The sequence below is a fragment of the Astyanax mexicanus genome, chromosome 11 (genome assembly GCF_023375975.1).
Source record: "Astyanax mexicanus isolate ESR-SI-001 chromosome 11, AstMex3_surface, whole genome shotgun sequence".
In the NCBI taxonomy this organism is placed as follows: domain Eukaryota; kingdom Metazoa; phylum Chordata; class Actinopteri; order Characiformes; family Acestrorhamphidae; genus Astyanax; species Astyanax mexicanus.
The window spans coordinates 2,226,857-2,247,547 of record NC_064418.1 but is presented as its reverse complement, the minus strand read 5'-3'; the positions used below and the strand labels follow the sequence as shown (position 1 = coordinate 2,247,547).

Genomic DNA, 20,691 nt, shown 5'->3' with positions numbered 1-20,691 from the left:
TAATTAATTATACTTTATAGTTATTTGTCCTTTATACTTCAAAATGTTATGCACATTTCTAATCCATTTTATGTAATGCTTAAATAGAAATTCTCAAGATTTAGACATGTAATTTTAGGCAGAAAATAGCTAAAAATGCTGGTCTGTTATACTGTTAAGACATAAAAGCATTTTATTGTGTAAAATGAAAGTAAAAAGGCAACATTTTCTATACTTTTTCTACTCAAAACTGTTGTTAAACTGAAATATTACTGTTAAACACAGTGCAAGAAAAATATACTACAATAAAATATTCAGTAAAACCATTGAATAAAGGTGCCAAAAAAACAGGTATTTTCCCTCTATAAGTCCCTAGTTATTCTATAGTTTTTAGGGTTTTTTTGCATAATTTGCTCACCACATTATGTGCATTGCAATGAAGCAGCAGGGTCTAAATGGGTTAAACTGGATCATATTATATAACAAATCTGTAATATAATGAATGTAATGCATATTTAATAAGTGATACCTGTAGAATAACTCTCTTTAGACCAAATCAAATGTTTCATTAGTTGAAAGAGTATAAATAAGTTGTAATATTCTGGTGTAAAGTAACTTTTATTATAAGTAAGGAGGGGTTTTATCACCCACCATCTGATTTTAGAAAGTCAAACTAATTTCAGTGTTTAAACGAAGCCGAAACAATGCTGAGAAAACCCTGCGCCAAAAATATACCTTACATTCTCTCTGTTTTCTCCTCCCCTGCTGACTGACTCCTCCCTGATGGAGATATAAGGTGAGTCTCTGCAGGGAGCAGCATGTGTGGGTCTGGTCAGTGGGTCAGTTGGTCAGTTGTTTGGTCAGTTGGTGAGGGGTGTGTTGGAGTTTCAGTGCAGGATTGGGTGAATGGTGAGGACCAGAGATTACAGACAATACGGCCACGTTTAGAAAAGAGAAGGTAAGTCACATTTTATACAGTTTTATAACTATATTACCTTTTCTCTCGTTGTTATTGAGTGAATGCATGTGTGTGCACTGTAAAACTAGTAAAACTGTAATAAAAAATGTATTTATCATTTTTATAGTTTGTTTCCAAGTGATTTTAGCTCATAATAAATGAGCTGATGTTTAAATTATCTGTGGAGAGATAAATGAAAGAATGAATGTGCTGGTGCTACAGAATTGGAAACTAGTAACTGGTAACTAGTAATTGGTAATGGGTAATTGTGCTCAGTGTTCAGTAAATCTCTAGGGAGGCACTACAAAATACCATGAAATGGGAATTATCAATGCATTTTGTTTATTTGTTTAACTCTTACCCCGATTTTATGAGTGCTATAAAGGATAGACCACTACAAAACAAAGGGCTTGGAGGACATTAAGTATTTGATTAGTATTTACTCATATATTGATTCATTTATTGATTGATTTTAAGTTCAGGAAAGCACACATTTTAGGACTTTTTTATTTGTTATATTTTAAAAGTTGCAAAAATAATTCAATATTTTAAAATATTTTCTATTATAATGACAAATTGAAATTTTAGTAAAATTATAGAGCTTAAATAGGAGGCACATAATTTTAGGCCTGCTATAGTGTTAAGACATACAAACATCTTTATTATGTAAAATTGAGTGTTACAAAATTGTTACAAAATTACAAAATGTTGGTGTTACAAAATTGTTACAAAATTGTTACAAAATTACAAAATTTTTAATCATGCACAGTGTGCAGTGTGCCTCTAGGGAGGCACTACAAAATTACAAAATTGTTACAAAATTGCTACAAAATTGTTACAAAATTGGTAATTCGTAATCATGCACAGTGTGCAGTAAATCTCTAGGGAGGCACTACAAAATACCGTGAAATGGGAATTATCAATGTGTTTAGTTTGTTTATTTGTTTAACTGGATTTTATGAGTGCTATAAAGGATAGACCAGAGTGGGTCATATATCACTGAGAAACAGCATGTGTGGTCTGAACAGCCCAATAATAACCCTAACCATCTCTATTTACAACCAGGGCATTGTGGGTAGAAAATAAGCAGTGTACATGTGAGAGAGATTATAATAATAAGTCCATCGAGTCAGTTTACTTATGCCTGTCACATTAATATCTCATTCACTTTAATTATTGTGGTTTTGTTAATATTATTATTTGTGGTTATTTTCATATATTTATAGGATAAGTCTATGACAAAATCATTGGGACAGGCCTATGTTATGTTTTGATTAAAGCTCATTGGCCGGTCTGGTATAATACAGTCACACTCTGTCTGACAGAACTAGCAGGTGGATTAACAAACTAGTTACCACTATAGGAGGAAATTTGAGACTATAAATTAAAGGGACTACAGAGTGTTTTGTGTAGAGTAAAGTGGGCCGCAAGTTGCAGAATCATGGGAATCCCTGAGCGAGACATCTGGACTCCACACACACATTCTCACAGAGCTAGCATCCTCCTGCCGAGATTCTCACTCTTATTATCAGTCTGCTGTAAAAATGCTCCTAACTGAGGAAGCAGAAGATCAACAGACAGCAGACATCCCATCCCATATTTTGTCTAATCTTTAAACAGGTTGACATATATTATATTATATTATATTATATTATATTATATTATATTATATTATACAGCTCTGGGGAAAAAAAGTAAGAGACCACTTCAGTTTCTGAATCAGTTTCTCTGATTTTGCTATTTATAGGTTTATGTTTGAGTAAAATGAACATTGCTGTTTTATTTAATAAACTACAGACAACATTTCTCCCAAATTGCAAATAAAAATATTATCATTTAGAGCATTTATTTGAGAAATAAGAAATAAGAAGACCTCAAATAATGCAAACAAAACAAGTTCATATTCATAAAGTTCATAAATCAATATTTGGTGGAATAACCCTGGTTGTTTTTTAATCACAGTTTTATTTTCATGCATCTTGGCATCATGTTCTCCTCCACCAGTCTTACACACTGCTTTTGGATAACTTTATGCTGCTTTACTCCTGGTGCAAAAATTCAAGCAGTTCAGTTTGGTGGTTTGATGGTTTGTGATCATCCATCTTCCTCTTGATTATATTCCAGAGGTTTTCAATTTGGTAAAATCAAAGAAACTCATCATTTTTCCAGAGATGTATTATATTATATTATATTATATTATATTGTTTTACATTTATCATGTTTTTTGTTTTAACTTTAAGCAAATTGATAGTGGGTCAGAGGAATTACCTCTGTATCCTTACCTTATCAACTTACAGTCTTACAGTCATTTATTTTAGCCTTTATTATATTCCCTGAACTGATGCACTGTGAAAGAAAGGGGCTGAGTGCAAAGACAGACCCATCAGGATCCTGATGGGATATTGTGGGATATTGGATATAAGATTTGCAGGAATTAAAATCAGAAAGAAAATCAGTATATGTAAAAAAAAAGTGGGATGTCTGAAATAGAGAAAGAGAGGAAGGCTTTGCCGCTTCTAATTCTGGTGAAAAAAAGACAGAATGAGTAAAAATGACAGTGTGAGGAACAGCAGGAACAGAATAAAGTAATAAAGATAGTGTAAATTATAGTGTAAATGTTGATTTTTGGGGGGGCCAGCTGTTTCCTAGCTCTGTTTTACAGGCCCTTTGTGCACTTGCATGTTTGTGTGTGTGTGTGTGTGTGTGTGTGTTTGACCTGTGAGGTGTTGATTTTACTAGCTTAGTGTTGAGTTTGAGATTCCAGCAGAGTCTGAACAAAAGCTGGAGGAGAGGAACGTCTTTACTGGGGTCAGAGTTCAGGGTTTAGAACGAGAGCAGTGAGAATATAACTCACACTCAGTCTATTGTACAAACAGGTGCTTTAAAGTGGGAGAATATTTAACTAGTAATAAAACAATAGCGTGACGATACATTATAACATAATTGGAGAAATCTGTGGAGTATAATTGATAGATAATAACAGTTTATAACTATCTAGCTCCATATAATAGATACTATATGTGTACGAAAGTTTGTGGACATCCTTAACCCTTGTGTGGTGTTTTCATTTTTCATCAAATGATACTAAAAAAAAATTTTTTCTAACTCAAACTCATTGGCATTGACTCATTTTTTGTGAAAAACATATATCAAAACACATTTTCGATTAACACACACTGTACACCCCCCCCAATACCCCCCCCCCACACACACACACATTTATATTACATACAGTATGTTTGGCCAAGGGTTAATAAACATTTCTTCATTTGTAAATTTTAAACTAAACTAATTTTCTACTCATATCTTGAGTTTAATTCATTTTCTTTTACATTTTATTAAAAAACTAATAAAAAAAGAGTAGCACTTTTTGAAAGAAATGTAACATAAGAAAGGTAAAGGGCAAATATTAACCATGTAAGCTGTTTATATTGCTTGCAATTTAGGTGAGGCATGTGTAAAGCATTTTAATGTAGAATTGCTTAATTTTGCTGAATTAAATACAAGTAACAAAGTAAACGAGTAACAAAAATATGAACACCACACAAGGGTTAATACTCCTACACAATTACTAACAATGATGTGCAAATGCACACACATACACACACACACAGCTTGTCTATATAGTGCCTGTACAGAAGTATTACTGTACCAGCGCCATTCCACCGAATAGGTGCCATTTTCTTGTTGTAACTCTTCCAAATTAAACTTTTGAATCTTTCTGAATCTAATAACACATATATTTAACTATTCAAAACATGTACTGGTGAATCACTTTCAACTTTACTTAATTTTTTTACAAGGTTTCTAATCTGCAGATGGTTAAAAAACTTATGTGACCTTTAAAAAGCATGTTTAAAAGCAAGTCCACTTCACTGATTCGTTGATTTTCTCTCAAGAAACAGCTTATAGAAGGCCCTTGTCTGGCATAATTAATAATAATTTTAATTCAGTTCAATTCAATTTTATGTCTATAGCGCTTTTTACAACTAAAATTGTCACAAAGCAACTTTACAGAGAAAAACAGATCCACGCCTCTTATCAACAGCACCACAGAGATGCTAATAATTGTGGAAAAACTCCCTTTTATTAAGAGTAAGAAACCTTTAGGAGGAAGCAAGACTCATTCAGAGGAAGCCATCCTACTCGGGTCGACCTGCTAGGTACAAACAAACAACAAACAAATAACAGAACAAAACAACAGTACAAGATATAATATGGAGCTATAGGTAATGTTGATAGGTGATTGGCATATTATGGGTTCAAAACTACATGTTTTAAATCACTCACACCTCATATAAACTATGGTATATGTCATTGAAAACCCTATGTTAAAGGATATTGAACAGTATGCACTCTTTCACTTTTCCAGCCCTAAGCTATTATTATGCCACTATATTTGCACTACTGTTTATACAGGTGCTGTTTATACTTCTACTGTTATTCCCTCTTAATCACCCCCCCCCCTCCCCATCACTATTGCACTTTTGTCTTGTGTCTTTTGTCTCATGTATGTCTATCTGTGTCCTTGTTGTATTGTACACATAGTGTCTACCATATATTATATATCTATTTTCTGTACTTGCTGTAATTTTTGCAAAGGAGAGTAATTTAATTTGATATTTCAGTAAATTCATGAGATTAGGGTTGTGTTAGGGTTGGATTTAAGGGTTGTTATTACACTGTAATGCAGTATCTGTACCTGAAGTGGACATGTTTTCAGTTTATAACCAGTACAAGCACTGTGATGCCATTTTTTAAAATTAGTATCTATGGGGTTTTTAATGTTATGTTAGCCAAACATACAGTAGCTTGATTTACTTAAGGTATTGATGGGCAAACTTTAAACACTGTCAATTAAACCTTATATTTTGTGCAGTGAATACTTTAATAAAAATAATATTCTTAAATATTCTTAATATTACTGTGTGAGAGGGTAGTGAGAACTGATCTTACTGAATATGTTTATTATGTGGTGTATTTTGCTCCCACTGGGATATTATTATTGGCCTCAGCCTAAGCAGCAGCAGCAGCAGACACATTCCACCTCATATATATTTCTCCACATGTGGGTGAAGTTTAATATCTTTAACAGCTCATAATGTTGTTATTGGGACCAATGCCAGAGTGTGATTTAGGAGCTATGAAAATGAGTCAGCATTTGTAAATCTGAAAACATTGCAGACATTTTTTGGGTTTATTTCTAAACACAAAGCAGTGGAACTATAGTTTCCATGCTCTCTACAGTCATTGCTTCTCTGATTTTGCTATTTATAGGTTTATGTTTGAGTAAAATGAATGTTGTTGTTTTATTCTATAAACTACAGACAACATTTCTCCTGAATTTCAAATAAAAATATCTCATTTAGAGCATTTATTTACAGAAAATGAGAAATGTCTGAAATAACAAAAAAGATGCAGAGCTTTCAGACCTCAAATAATACAAAGAAAACAAGTTCATATTCATAAAGTTTTAAGAGTTCAGAAATCAATATTTGGTGGAATAACCCTGGTTTTTAATAGGTTTTTTATCATGCATCTTGGCATCATGTTCTACTCCACCAGTCTTACACACTGCTTTTGGATAACTTTATGCTGCTTTACTCCTGGTGCAAAAATGTAAGCAGGATTTTATGCCTTTTGCTACTTCTGCAATCAATCATGGTAAAAATACCATTTAGACTCCCCCCTTGTCACCGCCATCCACCACCACCCCTCCCTTATGTAAAGGCTTAGCTCAACCAATCATAAATCTCTAGTGATAGTCCTGAATAGCAGTATACTAAAATATATATTTACTCAATTCATTTGGCAAAAAAAAAAACCTTCCTATAACTGTACTGGAAATTTACAATTTAAATTACCATTTAAAACTTGCCTCCAGTGATGCACTCTACTGTACTGTTCATTATTTAATAAAACCCATTCATTAGAAGCATTTTCTCAAGCTGATCTCCCAGCTAGTGTATTACCGCTTCATCCTAATGATCTGAAGACCAGGAGTGCCCACAGCATGCCTGTGTGAAAATCATCATCTGCCTGAGAAAAGTCAGGGGTCAGTTCCGTTCCTCAGAAACTCACTTTTCTCACTTTTCAGACTCTGACAAACCGACATCAAAGCAAACAGCAAACATAGATCAACCAGATCCTGTCAGACCGAACACAAACCTGAGGAACATCTAACATCTACAGAGACGCTCTGCTGAATCTGACAGAGGAACACTTTAGAAAGAGAAATTAGTACAGAATCACCTTATTTCATTTCAGAATTCCACCTATTTTTCTTTATTTTGGTATAAAGTCTATAATATTGCTCCTTTGCATATCTTTTCAGCATTAAAGGCATTTAAACTACTGTATATCAAATAATTGTGTTTAAATTGACCTTGTTTGTAGGCAAAGTAAAATAAGTAAAACACAGTGAATAATTCAGATTTAATCATTTTACCATTTAACCCTTTCAGACTCTTATTCATTACAACGGACATTATGTATTTTCTTTATATTTAAATGTTTTGTTGGATATAACACTATTTGACAGCTGTTTGTTGTCTATCAGATTAGACCAGCCAATGAATCAGCCAATGAACAAGTTTATAAACCAATGAAACAGTAACTGAGTTAGCTTGGCCCCGCCTACTGCAAAACACTAGAAAAATTCTAATTAGTTCTAATTAGTAACAGTTAATTTTTAATAATTAGAACACATTTTAATCATGTTGTTTTACTGTTCAAGAATGGTTTATGAATTAAAAAAAATATATTGAAAATATAAAAAACGATTAAATATTTTAATTATTTGGTTTATTTGCTATATAGATTTTATAGAACATATGAAAGTCTTCTTTTCTGTGCATTACAGCATTTTTACATTTTTTCCATCACTAGAGATATTTCAGCTCAGAAAGCAGCATTATGTAAAAATTGGTACTTTTTTCTCACTATTTCCTCCATAGGTCAAGAGTATATTTTTGAATGATTGATTATTTAGCCTTTATTTACCTGCTCAATGCCATTAAGACACAAACATTCCTTTTCCAAGAAAAGCCTGCCCAAAGCAGTAGCCTAAACATCAGTTTCAACATTTAAAAAAGACAATTCACAATAAAAAAACATAAAACACCAGTCAAACAACAATGTAGAAAATACAATTTGTTAGGATCAATAGGGTTAAATAGCGAGACTTTCATACACAGCAAGAGCAAGACCTATAAGAGACCAAAACCAAGCAGTTCTTGAGATGATTTTATTGTTACTTCACCAAAGTTACACAGTGCAGGTAGCAGTGTGCTAGATTTCTCTCTATTACAGGTCAGTGGAGCATCATACTTATATATAAAGCTTAATATAAAGCTATTATATTAGAGTAAAATAAACGTTAAAAAAACACAGGCTCTCTAAAAAGTACCTTTATATTCTTATATTTATAAAAACCAATCATGTCATATTGGCTTAGGGAAATTCAGTTGGTTAAATCTATTTATTGGAAAATCCCAGCAGTGCCATCATTTCAATTACTGATGAATAAAATTTACTGTCTACTTCCTGTAGTGTAGTGATGAGCCAGTACTCAGTACTTCCTACACATAACTTGAATGTTTTCACTTCCTATGTTTTGGAATTTCACCTAATATATCTAAATTCCCTCTCAGTCCTCTTTACACAGAATTAATGGGGTGACAGGAATGCACCTAGAGAGCAGTAAGAATAGAGAATAGTTTGTTCCAGGTGCCAAATGACTCGAATGACCCACTTTTTGCCAGGAATGGTGCAACATTTTTTAAATAGCAATTCATTCCACTGCACACTGCAGCATCTGCAGCACACATGCAAATACATTCAACTATGCAACATTCAGTTTTGCAGTATTACACATATTAAACATGTTTTTTAGTTTTGCTTGTTGAGTTTTTTAAAGTACTTGGCATTTACAACATGAGAAAACCCACAACTTGCACAGTACAAATGCATCATATAAGAATTTGTGATAAAGTAATAGGCCAAAGTACAAAAGTGTGTAAGACTGGTGGAGGATTATTATTGGGTTATTCCACCAAATATTGATTTCTGAACTCTTAAAACTTTATGAATATGTTCTCTTTACCTTATTTGAGGTCTAAAAGCTCTGCATCTTTTTTTTATTGTCTAAAAATAAATGCTATAAATGACAGTGTTTTATTTGGAATTTGGGAGAAATGTTGTCTGTAGTTTAAAGAATAAAACAACAATGTTCATTTTACTCAAATATAAACCTATAAATAGCGAAATTTAGAAACTTTTCCAGAGCTGCATATAACACAGTGATATTTTCTTTGAGTTAGCTAGCTATATTTTTGGTTGATTAATTGATTGATTGATTGATTGATTGATTTTTTCAGGCCATGGCTGTGGCTCCTCCATTAAGGGTTGATGATGAAACATACCTTTGTAGACATTAAATAAGATTAGTTTATTTATTCACGTTTGCATAAATATGCATAAGCATGAAACATCTTGACCGTGAGGTTGTTTGAACTATAATGTACTATAATTAAAAAATAAAAATGCTTAAAAGCTTCTCTGGTGAGCTTTTGTTTACATCCCTCCCCTGTCTCTCTCTCTGTCATTCGGTGTGACTGTAGTTTCCGTCCGTTCACATTTTTCCACCCATTCTCGGGCTCCCTATCTCTCTGTAAGAGCGTTTTTTATCGGCCGTGTCCCAATTCACTAGCTGGGGCAGTGGTAGTGTATTGGACCGCGACCCTGATGACACGGGTTGGATCCTGCATGAGGAGCGGTGTGTTTATTCATTTATTTTTCCTTTCTTCTTGGGTTTTCCTGCTTTGAGATCAACTGTTCTGGCATTTGGTTCAACAACCCTCTGGGCTGGAGAGCTACTAGTCTGTAGCTCCATCCCATTACACTTCATTTTACAAAACAGACAATCGACAATGTACAAATTATCACTTAACTGATTTACAGTTTGACTGTGTGATTGATTGATTGATTGATTGATTGATTGATTGATTGATTGATTGATTGATTGATTGATTGATTGATTGATTGATTTTTTTCAGGCCATGGCTGTGGCTCCTCTCTTGGTGATTTTGGTTCAAGCAGCAATACTGCCAGCTGTTGTTGGAGGGGCATACTATGGGCACAAACCGCAGTATCAGCAGCACCAGCAGCACCAGCAGCACCAGCCGATGCCACAAATACCTCACATGGGCATGGGAAAAGAAATGCCTCACATGCAGTACCCACATTATAGGAAGGAGATGCCACAACTACCTATGCATATGAACAAAGGCATTCAGGACAAAAAAGGTGTGTATAATTCAATACAACAATTATAATTATGTATTGTATTAATTCTTATTTGTGTCGTTTTTTTAGTAGTAGTAATAGTAGTAGTAGTGATCATTGTAGTGGTAAAACAGACCTTATGATTTTTTTTTGCTTTTTTGCATAAAGGTGAGACCATTCCAAGAGGTGATAGCAGTCAAAGAGGTGAGCAGGGTATGCCTGGTGAGGCTGGACCACAAGGGCCTCCTGGACCTGCTGGACCGGCTGGACCTGCAGGACCTCCTGGACCTGATGGACCACAAGGCACAGGTTTGCCCGGTCCTGCAGGTAATCCTGGTCCAATTGGCCCTCCAGGACCACCTGGAATTGGTAAACCTGGATTGGCAGGTGTTCCCGGAAATCCTGGTGATATTGGACCAAAGGGACAACAGGGTGAACAGGGACCCAGTGGAGCAGATGGCGAACCAGGTATTCCAGGACCACCTGGCCCCCCTGGTCCCCAAGGCTTGCCAGGAATTGGGAGACCAGGTGGACAAGGACTCCAAGGACAGCAAGGACCTAAAGGAGAACCAGGACACAAAGGGCTACCTGGCTTGCCAGGCTTACCTGGACCAAAAGGGGATAAAGGAATAGGACTACCTGGACCTCAAGGACCAAGAGGGCCACCTGGGCACCAAGGACTACCAGGACATAAAGGACTACCAGGACATGGCAGGCCTGGCTTACCTGGTTTGCCTGGTCCTGTAGGTAAACCAGGAGAACAAGGGCAGGCTGGACCACAAGGTCCCATCGGCCAACCTGGTGAAGAGGGGCAGCAAGGACCACAAGGTCTTCCTGGTATTGGGAAACCAGGAGAAATTGGATTACCAGGTCAGCCAGGTGCTCCAGGTGATAAGGGATTAACAGGTCCACCAGGTTTGCCAGGGAAACCTGGACTGCCTGGATTTGGCAAGCCAGGATTCCCTGGTCCAAAGGGTGACAAAGGAATGGGAGGATTACCTGGTGCTCTTGGACCAAAAGGAGACAAAGGATATGCAGGTCCACCAGGCATGACAGGACCCCAAGGACCCAGTGGTCCAGCTGGTCCTCCAGGACCTATGGGACCTCCAGGTAGTATGGGAATGCCAGGACCCAAAGGAGAAGGAGGTGAAGGTGGAGTAAAGGGGGATCAAGGTCCAACTGGAGTACAAGGGCCTACTGGTCTTCCAGGCCAACCAGGTGAACCAGGTGAGGATGGCGAGCCTGGGCCTAGAGGACCTCCAGGACCAATAGGTCCCAAAGGAGACGGAGGAGAAAAAGGTCAACCTGGATCTCCTGGATCTCCTGGCATGCCCGGTCTAAAAGGAGAGGGAGGTGCACCAGGTCCAGAAGGGCCGCAAGGTCCAAATGGCATTCCAGGTCTTACCGGACCAGCAGGACCAATCGGACAACCTGGCCCACATGGACCTAAAGGTGAGAATGGCGCCCCCGGCCAAGCTGGACCTCCTGGTGAGGGAAGTCCTGGACCTGCTGGTCCTCGTGGAACAGAAGGTCCAAGTGGCCCAGCAGGACCTGCAGGTGTTCCAGGACCCCCTGGTCCTCCGGGGCCACCTGGACCACCTGCCCTGTCCCCGGAAATGATGGGAGTTCTGTCAGAAATGGGACCAGCCCTTGATGGAGTGAAGCCTGATGGGTACAAAAAGGGAAAGTATGGAGGCGGAGGTGATGTGATGGGTGCTAACGGTCTGGAGATGCCCGCTTTTACTGCTAAGCTGACCACTCCCTTCCCTCCAGTTGGGTCACCAGTAGTGTTCGACAAGCTGCTGTACAACGGGCGACAGAATTACAACCCACAGACGGGCGTCTTCACCTGTGACCTTCCCGGCATCTACTACTTTTCTTACCACGTGAACTGCAAAGGTGCTAACGTGTGGGTGGGTCTCTACCGAAACGGAGAGCCCTTGATGTACACCTATGATGAGTACAAGAAGGGCATTCTGGACCAGGCCTCTGGTAGTGCCGTGGTTCCATTACAACCAGGAGACACTGTCCACATCCAGCTACCATCCGATCAGGCTGCAGGACTTTATGCAGGACAATATGTCCACTCCTCTTTCTCTGGCTTCCTGCTGTACCCAATGTAGACCACAAGGGACACAGATAGAGAGAGGAAGGAAGGGAGAAAAGGGAGAACCTAGGTGAAAAGTAGAAGCGGAAATTAAGAAATAAAAAAAAAAAACGATAAAAAAGACTTTTCTACATTTTTATAAATATCCTCAGATGAAGGAGAATACCTCAGAAAACCCGGTGTCCCTGTGATTTCATACCTGTCTAGCTCAAATGTATGTCTATGTGAAAGTTTTGTATTTATAGGATCAGAAGATATACCCACAAATGCAAAAAAAAAAAAATCATGTCCATACCCTCCACTCAACAAGTCTTTGTGGGAAGAGTTGCGATAATTTAAGTATTATTATATTTATGTATTTTTAATACATTTAAATGGAACTCCAGATGAGTCCACATGAGTTTAGGCCACATGAAAGAATTTAACTTACTTTTTTTTTTAGAATATCTAATCTATCTAATAATAATTTACCATGTATAGCATGATGTGATAATCATGTTCCTTCAGGTATGTACTGAAAATATATTGAGGTAAATGAAGTTAAAGAGAATGAAGAACTACCGTTTCCAAATGAAGTGTTTTCCTGTATTTAATCTAAATGTAATGTTTTTGCACATCTGTACTGTTTTCATACAAACCCTAAGTGAAAATGTTTGATGAATGTTTGTGTGTATGTGGTTGTGTGTGTATGAGTGTGTGCGTGTGTGTATGGTCTTTTTTGTGTGCATACTTTTTAGGTTATATTGATATTGTTGAAACCCGCTAACGCTAAACTGCAAACATTGCTAAACATTATCTTGCCTGAAAACCACTGAATAAATACTGTTAATTTACGCTTTTGAGTTTCAGCCCTTCCTCACACCTCATCTATTCACATTCACACATTTCATATTATTGTATTCATATTATAACATATCCATACACCACTCACTCATTTCTCAATATTTACTGACACTAATAGAATTGTCTGTTGATTGTCTGACAGAAATCAAAAAGGGCTTAGGAGTAAAAATGTCCACTTTATTCCTTTTACATTTAAGTGATGCAAAGTTGTGCAATTTTTACTGCTAACTTTGTTGTCTTTTTTAAATAAAGGATTTATATCCATAATAGTGATTGTCCTTTGAGTACTTTGAGCACCAACTTACCCTATATCTATTTCCTTTTTGTATAAAACACTTCACATCCAAAAGCAAATTCATGCTATTTACTATGAAAAGGGAAATTAAAAGGAAGGAAGAAAGAAAAAAATATCATGAGCTCACGTCCAACAAAGGCTGTGAGGATTTGATTGCATTCAGTAACATGAGTCTTATTGAGGTGTGAATGTTGGATGATCACGACTCCAACAAATCCACAACTTTTCAGTTTATCCCAAAAGTGTTGGATGGGGCTCCAGCAACCTATCGTAGACCTATACTGTCTTAGTAAAAGCATTTAAAAAGTAATAAATTGTTTACTTGTTTAAAAAAAAACAGTAATGTCTAAATAAGTTTTAACAATAGAGAAAATACAATAATATTTAATCAACTAAAATCTATGGGAAATGATCAAATAAAAAAAAATAGCAAGACAACAATAAAAACAAAATAGAATAATGTAAAGCAAGTAGAAATTAATAAATCAAAATGACACCAAAAAACATAATAAACACAAAATAAAAATTGTATTGTCTATTTGTATCTCTTTGTCTATTTTATTATTTAGAATTAATTAATTAATTAATTTAGAAACTAACAACCAACAATTTAGAGAAAAAGAAAGATACAATAAAAAAATAAAAAATAAAGCTTAATTAGTTAAAATTAAAATAAAAACGACTTAAATACAAAATAAAATATGTTTACAAACTTGATATGATATGATACATATTAGAATTTATAATATAAAATAATAATATGTTTAATCCTGTACAATATAGTGATATATTTGTATACATATATTTTTATTCTCTTATTTATTTTGTTTACTTTATTTGCTGAAAATTTAGCTAGTGCTTTCCAAAAAATATTCTAAATAAGAACATTTACATAAAAAATATAGTCCAGTGATGCTGATGCTGCGCGCTCTCGGGCGGAGAGATGACGTGTGCTGATGTAGTGCGCATGCGCAGGTCTGAGAGACGCGCTTGTGAGCAGCTGTAGCAGCTCGAGCTCGGGTTTCTGCTGATTGACCTGCTGCTGCTACATCCGCTCCGCCGATCCTCGAGCTTAAAACACAGAACAGTGAGTATCCCGGTGATCCGGAGCTTTGTTATTTATATTATAGTGTGTGAGAGGAGCAGGGGCTGTGTTTTTGTGAGTGTGTGAGTGTGTGTGAGTTTAATGTGTACCAGAATTAGAACTACAGATCCTTAAACAGCCCCAGCAGCAGCAGAGCCGGTGTTCTGTCTGGTTGTGCCACCCTGTCAAACCGTGCTACCCTAGAGTAAATTTAACTGTAAAAATACTAATGAAGCCCCTGTATTACAGCATGTTCCCAGTAGAAGTACCATTAGATTAGAAGTTATGTCAATGAAAGGTCATTACATACTGCTTTTTTTTATTTATTTATTTTATAATAATTGTATTTTTTACTATTAATTTCAATTTACACTTTTGTGCAATGACAGTGAGTCCAGGTTGTTTAGTGTACAAAATATACGGATTAATTATATAAAAATTATAAAAAAAAAACTGACAAATTGTCAGAAGATGTGAGTTAGCGCATGCGCAGTGCCTTTAGGAAGCACGTATCGACGGGTAGCACTACTCGACAGAACACCCGGGTTATCCAGCTACGCTTGGTCTGATTCAGCTCGTCCTCATCCTGTAACCTCGCGCTGGATTTATTAATCACATCTTTGCTGTTATACAGTATAAAACAGGGTATTATATAGAATATTATATATATATATATATATATATATACACGCTATACAGATTAGATCTCGTTTTCTTTAATTTCTTTAGGTTAATTAACCCGCCGCCGGATTGGTTCTTATATTTGGATAAATAACCTAAGCTAGGTTAGTTAGCATCCCATCCCATACGAAGCAAAAGGACGTTGAATCAACGTTGATTTTTTTCCTTCTTTATTACATTATTAAAACAACCCCAGCTGGCACACAACCGACCTTCAACGTAGAAATGAGAAACACCATTGAAACAACGTTGAAAGAAAATTCATGTTAAATGGTTGTGCAAACGTTACAATTTTAACGTTGAATCAACATAATGTCCTCAACCTCCTGCCTTTTAAATGAGCATTTTACATTTCATCACCATAAAATTTCAAAAAACAGTTGGATAAAGGGATAAAAAAGTGGTTTTACCTCCATTTGCCATATGTTCCTGTTCTATTAGTTTTAAGGTTTTAGTGTTTTTGAGATCAGATGTTTAGTAATCAGATTAGTAGTGGTGGGTAACATTCTTTATACTTTATTGTTTATGCTTTAACACTCTGTTAAACGAGAGGATGTTCTACTTTTAGCTAGCTTTTAGTATTAAAGCTTTTAGTTTGTAGTTGTTTAGTTACTACTTCTCAGAGATGTAGATTCAGAGAAATATATATTTTTTTCATCACTTTTTTTTTTTTTTTTTTAGGACAGTGTATCATTCAAACAAAAAATGGTAACCATGACAGGCCTCGTCTGCAATCTTCTTGTAGTGATTGTATTGATTTTGTCACTTTGATTGATTTTGTGTGTGTGTGTGTGTGTGTGTGTGTTGTAAATTGCCCAAGGGTAACAGTACACTGTGCTGTGCTGTGATTGGATTGTTTTGCTTCTTTATATATTGTTCATTACATACCTGTATTTAATTGGGGTCTGTTGGTAAATGTCATTTTACAGTTAACATGACGTCACGTGCGGGTCCAAGAGCTGCAGGGACGGATGGGAGTGACTTTAAACACAGAGAGAAAGTGGCGTCTCACTACCAGATGAGGTAATTATACTCGTAGACTCAACCTACTGACCCAATTTCCTGTTTAAAAACACTTTGTGGCATTTTCTTGTCATTATACTGCATTTTACCCATTATCAAGATGGGCAGCTGTTAACGGAATCAAGAATACAGCCCTTTAGTTTCCACAGACACTTGCTTTTATTCCTGTCAGTATTATATGATTGCTGTCTAATGTATGTAAATGTAAAGGAAATAAGCATCATATGCTCTGCCTATGTGTTACATATAAAAAAAATAAAAAGATACATATTTTTTTATAAACACTTCCGAACCTTTAACATATACTATAGGCAAGGATGATGTTTCTGTGTACTTTGGTATGCAGATCAGTTAATCAATAATGCCGCCCCCCTGCTGATGTTTAACCATCTGTCTTACTGCTATCAGAGGCACACTGCTGCTGCTGCTCCTGCCCCGCCCCTAAACCCATACCAAATCACTCAGTGCTCCTCCCAAACTACCCTACCCTTTGTTTAGCCTTTTTCAAATATGAGCTGAGAGTCGAGTCAGCTAAAATCAATGAATTTTATTGCTGTGACGTTTTGCTGACTTATGCCGCAAAAGTCCACACTATTCTTTTACTTTTAGTGACATCTCTGCATCTTTTATCAGGTCAGAAAGGATGCTTGTATTCTTTAGTTGTGGCTCAATGTGCAAATTTCACTTGCTGACTGTAGGGGGAGTCCAGGGATTGCCAAGAATTGCTGATTTTGTGATCCATTAATCTGTGTCTGTTAAAAATTATATGACTTGCTGAAAAAACTCTACATTTAAGATACTTCGAGGGGATAAATATCTGTATTGGACATATCGAACTGATTTTTTTTTTAGTTATAGTACATTTTATATACACATTCAACCTTAGAAAATAAATGAAGAAAGAAAAACTAATAATGATTTTTAATTTCACTAATATGAAATATATGTGTGTGTTGCAGTGCTTCGCTAAAGTCCGAGATCAAGAAACTCACCGTTGTGCATGTCCTTATATGGGCGCTGGTCGCCGCCCAGGTAGTTGTGGCCCACCTCAAGCTCCTGTCTCACGACGTGGTGGCAATGCCGTACCAGTGGGAGTACCCCTACCTCCTGAGTCTGCTGCCCTCGCTGATCGGTGCCTTAGCCATGCCCAAAAACAACATCAGCTACCTGGTGATCTCCATGATCAGCGCTGGCCTGTTTTCTGTGGCTCCGCTGATCTTCGGAGCTATGGAAATGTTCCCGGTGGCTCAGCAGCTGTACCGCCACGGCAAAGCTTACCGCTTCATCTTCGGCTTCTCGGCCGTATCTGTGATGTACCTCCTCATGATAGTCGCGGTTCAGGTTCACGCGTGGCAGATCTACTACAGCAAAAAGCTTCTAGATGCCTGGTTCAACTCCACACAGGAAAAGAAGAAGAAATAGAAACACCAGGAACAGAGAACTATGCCTAGATCATATTATATGTTCACAATATTCTTACGGTTGCCATGCATGAAAATATTAAAAGGGATAAAATGTACACATTGTAAGATTGTGTTTATTTACTGTTTTTTTTTTTACAGTACATCGTGAATTTTGTTTCTTGTTTCTACTGAGTTTCTACTGAAATATGTGTGTTTTCCTTTAGGGGGGGATGTTTCTAAAACAAAATCTTCATTGCATGATATTAAACTGTACCGTTATGTTTCAACCTTTTTACCTCATTGCATATTTCCAATGCTCTAAAAAATAAAGGTTATTGATAAAATCATTGTTGTAAAACTGCTGATATGATCATGGTTGCAAAATGCTTTTTTAATCACATTGTATGAGGCTGATCAATAATGATATTTAAATATTTAACTTAAAGTCCAGTTAGGGAACTACAGTAAATAATGTGTAAATTGTGTAGTGATTTAGTGCCATATCCTGTATACTGAAGTAGCCTAGTAGTTATGGCTAATTAATTAGTAGTAGAATCATAATACACTATATTTCCACAATATTGAAATATATGTTTTTTACTCAACTGGACAAAATGATTGATTTCATCTACATATAAATGTTTTTTTTTTCTCATTTCTAGTAACATAACAAATGTGTATTTTTAAACATAAAGTGATCTATAGACTATTCCAGTCGTGTGTGATTCTGTAGTCCTCATTAAGGCAGAAAATTATAGGGTTTTAAACATTAACTCTTACCATGTTCTGTGGTAAATAAGTGTTCAGATCTCTATATGTTTTGTTCTGTGTTACCAGGTCATTTAAGAGTCAAATGTGAATGTTGCTACACAGTGAGAGTCAGAACAGATATGTTTTGTATTTGATCACTTGATGAAGCATGAACATTGAAAAAGCAGACTTGTAAAGAATCCACAGATTTTCCACTGACTGAACAAGGGCTTTATTGTTTCCCTCTCTTCTTGGAATGGTCAGATCTGAGTGGACATGCTCTTCCGTTCCTGTACAGAAAAGACTTTTGTCTGTTATAAAGCAGAACGTAGTGAAGGCTTTGTATGTCAGTAGACCTTGTGTGTGATACCCTTGTGTTTTTTTCTTTCTTTTTCACATATGAACTTGTAGTGTTACTGCTTCTGGCCACCAAGTGGCAGAATACACACTAAAATTAACCAGCGATAAGTCTGGAAAGAAATTTGGAAAAAAATCTCAAAACTATTGCAAATCAGTCATTCCTCTGTGCAGAAAATAAATTACAAGTGAAACAACCGCTAACATGGCCAGGTCAGGCTGTCCTAGAAGGTTCAGCCCAAAAGCAAACCGCAAAACGTGTAAGAAAGTCTCCAACAAACCTAAAATATAAAATTAAAGACTTCTGCCAGAGTTGAGGTCTAACAGGAATCAGCCAAAAAGAAGAGACTGTAGAGTTTTTTTTTAATTATTATTAATATTTTCAGGTGTGAAAAAACAGGGCAAGAACGATACTAAATGAGGACAAGACCTAAATAAAGTTTGCTAAAGAACAACTAGGCCAGTATTGTTTAATTATCAACATATAGGGCCAGTGTGGCTACAGGTTTTCATGTGATAACTAATTAAAGACTAACCAACTGATTTAAGAAGTGGAATCTACTGACTACTGACACTACTGACCTATACTTTTATGTTCACAATACCAGGCTGAAGTGACTCAAATCTGTTTTTTTGCTCAATGTGGCTCAGATCTGTCTTTTTTTCATAGCTGTGTGAACATGCCAAATCAGATTTGACTCACTTTCATATGTGGTCCTAAACCAGATATGTATCTGATACATGGGCATGCGACATAAATGTCAACACGAAATTCTTGCGATTCACTTTTTGCTTTTACACATTAGCATTAGCGCTACATGCTTCTCTCTCCTACCCACACTGCATCTCTTGGTGCAGCTGTGCAGCTATAGCTGCAAAAAACAGCAAAAGCAAACCGCCGAACCTGAGCATGAACTTCAGAGCAGCTGTTTACTCTCCACTCCAGCAAAAGATGCTCCACATATGAGCTGCTAACTCATCCATTTCCCTTTATAAAGCTACGAGTCTCTCCTCTCTCTAATATGAGGGTTTTTGTTGTTGGTGAAGAAGGAGATGTTTATACAGGTATCAATGTGCAGCATGTGAGACGATGTTTCAGGAACAGATTTGTTCACATTACACACAGATACAGATCACTTACATTCACAGTGAATGTGAACAGGCAAGATAGCCAATTAACCAGTTGATTAACCACCTCTTAATGCACAGGACAGTATATAGGGCCTATAGGACCAGCTGGGTTGGGGAAACACTGGCCTAAAAAGGACCAAGATTTCTGTAGTAATAAAAATTGAGTCTTAGTCTGATGTTTTTGGGGTTTTCCTGACAACAAGGAATTTCTCCATGCACACATTTCATCACTTGATGTGACCCGTGGAAAGAGCCACATTTAAGGATTATTGAGACTTATTTATGCCTCTAGTGGTCTCAGCCTGGATCTGCACATGTTGACAGTTGTTTTAAATGTTCTTCTCCATATTTAAATCGTTTTCCAGGCTGAGGAATGATTTTTTATTACTTTGAGATCTTTCTAAATCCCTTCCCAGAGTCTCTTATAATACAGCTCTTCGGATCATGCTATTATGATATCACTCACTTCACCAATCAAGAGCAATCCAAACTTATGTCTGTGGTTTAAATAGGACAAAGTCCTCCAATGTCCTCTCTAACCATGGTCCAATCATCTGCAGCTGATGTGCTGCACCTGATTCTAATTTTACACATGTTGGGGCAGTTTCCCAGAAATGGATTAAGCCTAGTCTTGGACTTCACCACATGTTGAATACAGATTTCCATTAAAAGGAAAATATAGTGTACAGCCAGGCTTAATTCCTGTCTGCAAAATAGATGTGGGGTGCTCTAACTTTTTCCTATTTGGAAATATAAATGTTATTTATTTATTTTTTTTATAAACACAAATATTAA

The 20,691-nt window shown here is 36.4% G+C and overlaps 2 protein-coding genes across 2 annotated transcripts; both read left to right on the top strand.

The window, feature by feature from the left end:
- Positions 1-802: 802 nt before the first annotated feature.
- On the top strand, positions 803-13,162 carry col8a1a (collagen, type VIII, alpha 1a). The gene is made up of 3 exons (XM_007227968.4): positions 803-937; positions 9,994-10,243; positions 10,391-13,162. The coding sequence occupies exons 2-3, from the start codon at positions 9,997-9,999 to the stop codon at positions 12,343-12,345; spliced, it is 2,202 nt and encodes a 733-aa protein (XP_007228030.3). The 5' UTR covers positions 803-937; positions 9,994-9,996; the 3' UTR covers positions 12,346-13,162.
- Positions 13,163-14,436: 1,274 nt separating this feature from the next.
- Positions 14,437-19,308, top strand: jagn1a (jagunal homolog 1a). The gene is made up of 3 exons (XM_007227728.4): positions 14,437-14,554; positions 16,162-16,255; positions 17,215-19,308. The coding sequence occupies exons 2-3, from the start codon at positions 16,167-16,169 to the stop codon at positions 17,675-17,677; spliced, it is 552 nt and encodes a 183-aa protein (XP_007227790.1). The 5' UTR covers positions 14,437-14,554; positions 16,162-16,166; the 3' UTR covers positions 17,678-19,308.
- The last annotated feature ends 1,383 nt before the right edge of the window (positions 19,309-20,691 follow it).